The sequence below is a fragment of the Priapulus caudatus genome, unplaced genomic scaffold (genome assembly GCF_000485595.1).
Source record: "Priapulus caudatus unplaced genomic scaffold, Priapulus_caudatus-5.0.1 Scaffold4047, whole genome shotgun sequence".
In the NCBI taxonomy this organism is placed as follows: domain Eukaryota; kingdom Metazoa; phylum Priapulida; class Priapulimorpha; order Priapulimorphida; family Priapulidae; genus Priapulus; species Priapulus caudatus.
This window is the reverse complement of record NW_014581108.1, coordinates 3,790-12,512: the sequence shown is the minus strand read 5'-3', so window position 1 is coordinate 12,512 and position 8,723 is coordinate 3,790. Positions and strand designations below refer to the sequence as shown.

The window sequence follows — 8,723 nt, the reverse complement described above, 5'->3', positions numbered from 1 at the left end:
TGTAGAACCAGTGGGCTCGTTGTCATGCCACCGTGACGTCATCACTTCGGTACTCTATTGATGATAGCATTGTTACTTTCTTGACATTAATTTCATCCCCACTGTGTGCCGGTGTGCCACTTGGGAAGATACATAGCTGCATCTAACTCATTATTATTTATGATGCACATGCTGGTTTGCTTATTTGGATTCACTCCCCCCAAAGGCACACACTATCTTGTCATCATATCCAGTGTATTGGACACTGATAAGTACAAGAACACAACAAAACTTGACACAGATTGCTCTTATAGTATATACTTGGTTGTGGAGCAGTACCCAAGTTACTCGAACTGCCCGTGGGGATTGGCAGGGGAATGTCAATGATAGAAACAGTAGTACAGTTACTTATCTCCATGGAGAAGGGAGGAGGGGATTCATACAGGGGTAAGGGGCGTTAAAGGTGTTGAAGCAATAATTTGCTGAGAGGGTGACACTTTCATGTGCAAGTGTTTTTGTATTCAGTTGCTGAGTATACATATTTATTGGTAAAGCATGTCAAATAAGTAACATGCACGCTGCACACCATGCACAAACTTACTAAAACTACTTCCACTAAAACCCCCCCACAATGCAGTATTTTTCAAAGGCATCTTGGTCGTAGACACCCAAAACTTTGTTGATGCTACAATTGTATTTGAAAGTATAATTCTTTACAAGTATAAAATAGCTACTCACTCTAATTCTTACTTGGTTCTACCCATAAGGGAACGGTTCGTGATTGGTGAAGTGTGATTAGGCAGAGTATGGATGGTGATCATGCATTCTTGTATGGTATGAAATTGTTTTTCTCAGAGAGGAATCGCAATTGCTCAGTTCTGCAAAGATTTCAATGAGAGGACAAAGGACATAAAGGAAGGTGTTCCCTTACCATGCTCTATTGTTGTCAAGGTATAGTCTTATATGTAAGGTTTTAAAAGTCAATATAAATTTGCAAATCACTTGTAACTGGCTTTATATGATTTGATTTGTTTGTAATTTAAAGTGGAAGTAGTCTATATCATATGTGACATAAATATGCAGTCATCTACTGATAGTATTGGTTTATATCAGGAGTGAATAATAAATGAGTGAATCATTTCTATTCACTCCTGTTTATATGACTAGCTCATAACTATGTCTTGTCACATTGTCTTGGTATTTTTATACGAAAATATATTACTTGCTTCAAACCATTTATTTTTTGATATTTAAAGGGTGACAGATCTTATGACCTGGAAATAGGCACACCTCCAACTACTTACTTCCTTAAGTGTGCAGCTGGAATTCCAAAGGGTGCAATGTTTCCAGGTATTTTATTTTCATGATAATGATTTAATTGCAAGTCAAACTGGTTTAAAAACATCGCTAGCAAATCTAGCAAATCACTGCTTCTACACGTTTAAATGCCAAGCCCCCCGTCTGATTCTCTAACCCCGTCCCACTCTCTAACCCCCGTCTCACTCGACCCCTGTATTGCTCTCGACCTCCTGTGCATCTCTCGACACCCCCCACCCCACCCGACCCCCGTCCGACTTTCGGCTCCCAATTTGCTCCCAACCCCCGGTCTTGCTCTTGACCTCTGGTCCAACTCTCGACCCCTCTCCCCCATCTGAGATTCGACCCCTCTTTGATCCACGGCCCCTATCCAACCTTTGACCCCCCCATCTCACTCAACCCTGTATGACTCTCGACTCGCCTTATCCCTTATGAATCCCCCCTCTCCTCTCCACCCTTGTCTGGTCTCGACCCATGTCTCACTCTCAACTCCCCTTACCCCGTATGAATCTCATCCTCCCTTCTCAACCCTTGTATGGTCTCGACCCTCGTCTCTCTCTCGACCCCCCTTACCCCATATGAATCCCCTCCTCCCGTCTACCCTTGTCTGTTCTTGAACCTCCGTCTCACTCGACCCCTCGTCTCACTCGACCCAACATCTCACTCGACCTTGTCTCAATATCGACCCCCCCATCTCACTCGACCCCCGCGTCTCGCGCTCTTCCACTTCCAGCGAAGGAGATCGCGGGCAAGGTGACACTGAAGCATGTCTACGAGATCGCGAAGATCAAGGCAGCCGACTACTACCTGCAGATCTACAGCCTGGAGGCGGTGTGCCGGCAGGTGATCGGCACCGCGCACAGCATGGGCATCCGCGTCGTCCCGCGGCTCGACGCAGACGAGTACGGCGCGTTCCTCGAGCGGCGGCGCGAGGTCGTCGCCGAGCAGCAGCAGGAGCTCGCCGAGAAGCGGCAGGCGAAGATGCTGCGCACGGGGTAGCCGTGGCAACAAGGAGAATAATGTGCGGGGGGCGTAGCGACGACGACGCTGTGGGGGAGATACAGCAATGACGCTGCGCACTGAGTAGCCGCAGCAACGACAATGCTGCATGGGGGAGACGCGGCGTCATGGATGGTCGGTGTGTCAGTACATGTCTTTAGCATGGCTTCACCAGTGCGGGGTAGTGGGTAGAGTCGGTGTGGGCTTCCCAGCTGGAGTGGGTGTGCCGTCCACGGTAGCATCGGTGTGGCCTTGCTGGTGCGGCCTTACCCCTTCGTGATCTCGTAGGTCGGCAGTATGGCTGTCAGTGTGGTGTTTACATACTCTAGATGTGCGTTGTGACGGTCAGCTGGAATGCAGCGTAGCTCCTTCCGCAATTGGTTGTGCACTAGTAAGAGTGATGGAAACTTGTTCAGCGACTGGCCTCGAAGAAGTGAATGGCCACGAATAGTCATAGGATTTAGAATGTGATAGGTGCATTGTTATGCGCAATGGAACTTGAGTTCGGATGAACGCAAGCTCATGAAATCGCGTGTGCTGTCGTTAATAGTGTTATAAATGCTGAGTATATGGCTCAGCATTGTATAGTTTTCGGTACGCACGTTAAAACTAAAATACTTAAAGAAGTATTACTTTTGTAAGATACTGTGAAAAATATAAGCAAGACTTGAGAAGTCAGATAATATAAATAAGTCTTTTTTTTTAATTAGTAACCCACATGTACACAATGCTGGCATCCACAACCTGAACGTACAGTGATGTACAAATGCCATTTTACTACAAAACATCTGTAGGATTGCAACAAAGTGGTATACATCATAGAATAACAAGTCTGAGACTGTTTACCTCACTGGCACACAAACTTGCACCATGCACATTTCAGAATCTGTTAATTCCATAGTTACCCACAAGTAAGCACCTGGTACAGGCCACAAAAACATGCACAGTCATGATTCACGCAATTCCAATGAAACTTCGCCTGTGAAGTACTGAGTACTTCAACAATAGTATTTATGATAAGCACAGCCCATATAGGTGGGGGGCTGGATTTGTCACATGTTAATCAGTTAATCAACAATGAATGGTAAACCCTGCATTGCTTTATGATCATATAAGAAGTAAATAAAAACTTTTTTTGGGTTTTTATTCACTCCTGATCATCATGTAGTACCACTCGTGAATAGAAACCGTTGAAGGAGGATTAATCATAGGAAAGCCTCGTGCTGCACTATTGAAACATACAAAACAAAATTTGTTCGTAAATAAAATACCAAAACAAAAGCCGAACTTGATGAGAATGCAGCCAGACACCATGATGCAGTATCGAGGTGTACACAGACTTGTACCTTTTTCATGAACTAAGCCTAATCATCAGTGATGGCTACAGTATTTATAAGTAGTACAGTATTTCTGTACTACAAAAGAAAGCTGCATGATATGATGCAACAATTCTCTGTGACTGATTCTCATTCCACCAAGCTTGAATACCACACATTGCAGTATAAACCAGATGACCTTGTCTGCAGACGAAGATGAAGCATTCACAATTTGAATGTAAAATAACATGCATTTGATTATCTCTTTATTAAAAATCTATTATCTATACCATATTCTCAATTATGGATCCAATTATAACAAATTTTATGAAAACTGTATTGTGAAGCAGCTATGAAAGCTACAGACCAACTGCACTACAGCTTGGATTTATAATGACAACATTATTAACGATAATGAGAAACTGTAAGATACCAACATCCTGACTCACAGACTTTCAACAAAACATTTCATACTTCCAACATAACCACTCTACTGGCAGGGTCGCTTTAAATTTGCACTGCAAAATTTAATAAAACTGTCCAACTGCACAAGCAAATGGCATTTGCAAAACCCAACGACACTACATTCCAGAGTCACTTTCGCCACCAGCGACGCGCAGAATTGAAAAAACAAACTGAAGTGTCGCCAAAACGGTGCGATCCGGGTTTGACGCAGCAATCGCTGGGTACGTAGAGGTCGCCACTAGCTGTCGTTCGTTTTGTCGGGGTCGTAGGGTTCAAGCAGAAGATCAGAGAAGGCCACCACGCGTTCACATCCACGCACCTCGTGGTCAAGAAGTGGCAGTTTGGTGATGTTAAAATCCTCATAGAGGTCCTTGATCTACGGAAATGAAACGATGAGAAACTGCATGTGAGAGCAGGGCTCAAACGTTAATGATTTACAGCAAGGTACGCGTTGCCTTCGGTTTAATAATTTGTTAGGGTACCAAGGCAAACATTTTCATCGGATAACTACTATCAAAACCACTTGAACCTAGAAACAGGATAAAGAGGGGTACATATATAGCATCAGGAGTTAATAATGACAAAGGAGTTTGACTCGTATTTGGTACCGATTTCACTAAATTTTTGTCGTACGAGTTCGATGTGAATAAAAATACAAATGTATACAAACATGAGCTTCTTTTGTTCACTGGTCCTTATTCTTACCGCTTGGCCTCACCAGAGGACGGTAAATAATGTGAAAAACATGTCGTGCAAAAGTACGATTTATGTCAAAACGAAGGAAGCTACGCGGTTTGTAATACTACTGGAAGATAGAATAAGGACCAGTGAACAAAAGAAGCTCATGTTTGTATACATTTGTATTTAGCTCATCTGACGAAGTCGGATGCAGCTTGTAGAATCGCATGATCGTCCGTGCGTCCGTCAACAGTTACTGGGCACAAATCTAAACGGCCTAACAAACGGATTCGAAAGTCGGGACGTGGGGGGGTAATCCGAAAACGAGTTGGGATGTCGAAGCTGGGGGTCAAAGGTCAAGAGGTGTAAAACAAGGGGGAACATTCCCTCCTTAACTTAAGGTATAGGGAGGAAATGCAGAATTGCGGCACAAATCTAAACGGCTAGACCTAGGCTTGTGATAGTTGGTGTATAGCTTCATGGTAGGAAAAGCCATCACTGTGCCGAAATTGGAGGTCACAGGTCAAGGGGCACAGGGCAGATTTTAGACATTTTCTGAGGACATGGTCTGACGGAGCAATTGGAAAACTTTTTTGTTTCAGCAGTGACCTACCATTTTTATGGCTTTATTGAAAGGACCATAAAATGTACTTTCCGCTGACATACGAAGAGTGTCGGATAACCTTTTGACCCTCAAGCGGAGGGTTAAACATGGATTTGTTTACTGTTAGAAAGAATTTAACTGCCGGGTATGCTAGTAGAATCTATACATGCCTGGATGTATAAGGCTACAATGTCACAGTGAAATTTCAAAAGCTAAATTTGGTTGAAGAAGGTTTATGCTCCTTAAATCGTATAATATCTATGGCATTCTGTACTGTCAGTGTGTTACATGTAACTTATGCCACTGCCAGTGCATGTGGTGGTGATAGTACTGTGTAGTTTTTGCCTGCGTTAATTAGTTACAGGTGGCAGCTCTCTATTTCAGCCTGTAGGCTTGCGTAGGTAAATGGATGAGTGCTTACCTATTCTGTCTTGCAAATAGTTGTTGCTACTACGTACGATGGGAGCTTCCATCTTTAATCTTAAGACACTTTTAAAAACGTACGCGCCATCTCGTGGCAACTTTCATAACGATCCCAACAAACATTCCTTCGAGAAGGTTCCTGATACCATCGTTGTGCCTTCCACTGTTTCGGCGCGTATGTGAACACATTTGGGACTAACAGGGTTTACTAGAATCCCACCACTCCACCACAGAGTCACCACAGTAGACGTGAGATGAGCGCTGTCGCTCCGCGGCACTTGTTTTATTCACATCGAACTCGTAAGACAAAAATGTAGTGAAATCAGTACCAAATACGAGTCAAACTCCTTTGTCATTATTAACTCCTGATAGCATTAACTTATGGAAAGCGCACGGTGGAAAACCATGCAGGGAAGTCATTGCTGTCTATTGCGTGGAATACAGTCTAATTTTCAGGGGTACTACGCCACTTGCTATGGCGAAATTCGAGCCCTTTGAGAGGACGCAATGTTTCAGTGACATTGCTGGTTTTCACCCAGATATTGCAGCATGTCGTCAGACGATGAAGAAAACACTGTGGCGCACAATGACTGCAGTTAGCACGTCTGTAGTTTAAAAAAAGTTTATTTTACAATCGCTTTAGCACAACAAAATTAGAATAATCATGGACACGAACCGACAAGGAAACAGAACGTGATATCTTAGATTACGTACCTGATCTAAGTACTTTGACTGGATCCTGTGTCGAGCAAAACACAGCTTACACTCCAGCTGACCATGTCTAGGGAAGAGCAGCTGGTTAACGACAATGTTGTGCGTGTCGATGGAGCATCGCGTGAGCTCTTGCACGAGTCTCTCCGTCTCGTAGAGAGAGAGGAACTCCGAGATGCACACACACACGAACGTAGTCAGGTCCTGCAGTGAGCCGATTATCGTAAATCGTCACGCATTGCCATCTTAGCAATTGCAAATATCCTCTTAAATGTTTCTGTGTGGGCAAGTACTAATCCACAGAAATCTCATCGAAAAGGACAATATCCCCCAAATGGCCCTAGTTGATTACACGTGTTAATGATATTAACGGTTTATTATCATGCATTAAAGCCGCACAATGCGCATCCAAATGCTAATTTCTCCAGTACTACTAGCAAATACTTCGTGTCATGCATAATCACACTACCTTATGACAAAATAAACTCTAGTTCCTCCCATTTCACTGCGCGTTGTCTTATAAAAGGTATTTGAAAATACCTCCAATGTTGTTCAAATTCTCCGATGTTGTTGACAGTTTCCCCAAGCAACCGTGCTGCGGTACAGCGGTACGGGTGTAGCAAAGATAAAAACATGTGACGTCACCTAACCACTTCGAGGCTAAATTGTTTGGCAAACAAGTCGGCGTTGGCGCCAGAATGCCAGTTTTCTCACCTCTTTCTTGTGGGTTTTAAGCAAACGCGTAGTGAAATGGGAGCAACTAGAGTTTATTTTGTCATAAGGTAGTGTGATTATGCATGCCACGAAGTATTTGCTAGTCTAGTACTGGAGAAATTAGCGTTTGGATGCGCATTGTGCGGCTTTAATATATTATTGTAATATATACTGAAAAATAATTAGAAATAATTACAGTATATATATATGAACCTTTCTATTTTCCAATTGCAAGTGCCAGAGTCAGTGTGGTTACTAGCTAGTATATTCTGTATATTCCTCTCACCCATACATCCGAGGGTATGGCACATTGATATAGACACTGTTGGTATCAGATATGTACTTACTGGATTTCTAAATTGCTCATTCACTTGTTGAATAATTGGCAGTGTCTCCTCTAATTTGCTAGACATCTGGTCAGCACTGAAATCTGCCATTCCAAGCATAGATCCAACCTGAAATGCCATGTGATGATGTATAAATTATCGCATGCTCGCTTGCACCCAATCATGCATACATACGTGCACATACATAGTCTCTAAATATTAGGAATACGTACAACATTCTCGAGGGAAAATAATGAAATGTATACTATTGTGCAAGCTTCTTGACAATATAAAGTGAAAGATGCTATTTGCATGGCCCATATAGAAGGAAGAAAAATGTCTCTGCAGATATAGGAAAAATATGCAGTGTTAGGAAAAATAAAGAAGTATCATCGATGTGGCATCACATTACACAGGTCAATAAATACCTACTTGCGAAATGAAAGGGGTGAACTGTGACTTCAGCTTCAATAGTTTCCCTAGACCTTTTTCCACCACTGCAGGAAACGAGAGGAGTCGGAGGGTGTGACCTGTTGGGGCCGTATCAAACACGACCACATCGAAATTCATACTCTTGACTAACCTGTGGTAAAGATTCACATTATTATCCTATTTCAAGTTAATGCAAACAAAAATAATTGCTAATCAATGGGTATATTTTTTATTTAATCAAATACCCGTATCTGCTATATATGTATTTACCAGGACAAGTGATGATAATGCAGTCCATTTACAATTATTTTTATGTGAATTAGGAGCAAGCATATCTTACCTCATAACTTCTGCATAGCTCATAGCTTCATCTATTCCCGGAAATGCTCCAAGCAACTCTGACATCACGGCCTTTCCCATGCCCATTACACTTTCTAGGAAAACAATTAATCCACATATAAATTCTCATAACATTTTACTACATCGTACATCCTTAGTAATAGCGAACAGTTTTACTCACATGCATGTATCTACGCAGTTCAGTAATCACAATAACCATATCGTAATAGTGTGAAAACGTTAAATTAAATGAAAGTGTCAATGACACTGTAGCTCGCCACAAAAAAGGACACAAATGAGTGAGTGAGAAGAAGTCAGTTTTAATTGAGCAACCATCGACGTACATTATAGAAACGAAGAGTATATATATGGATATACTCTTGATAATTATATGTGTAATTTTGTATGTGAAAATAATAA

At 42.3% G+C, this 8,723-nt stretch overlaps 2 protein-coding genes across 2 annotated transcripts in view; one reads left to right on the top strand and one right to left on the bottom strand.

Moving 5' to 3' along the window:
• Positions 1 to 834: 834 nt before the first annotated feature.
• LOC106819688 (39S ribosomal protein L11, mitochondrial-like) lies at positions 835 to 2,984 on the top strand (the record flags this gene model as incomplete). Its single annotated transcript, XM_014824286.1, has 3 exons — positions 835 to 930; positions 1,236 to 1,329; positions 2,030 to 2,984. Coding segments are annotated over 3 exons (456 nt in total), but the record flags the coding sequence as incomplete, so codon positions are not given.
• Positions 2,971 to 8,723, bottom strand: part of LOC106819687 (ATPase ASNA1 homolog) — a gene marked incomplete at its 5' end in the record, with an annotated part of 8,031 nt that continues 2,278 nt past the window's right edge. Inside the window, 5 exons of the mRNA XM_014824285.1 lie at positions 2,971 to 4,452; positions 6,496 to 6,696; positions 7,554 to 7,661; positions 7,965 to 8,115; positions 8,305 to 8,398. Of these exons, the coding sequence (XP_014679771.1) occupies positions 4,315 to 4,452; positions 6,496 to 6,696; positions 7,554 to 7,661; positions 7,965 to 8,115; positions 8,305 to 8,398 (692 nt within the window). The remainder of the gene's footprint in view (positions 4,453 to 6,495; positions 6,697 to 7,553; positions 7,662 to 7,964; positions 8,116 to 8,304; positions 8,399 to 8,723) is intronic.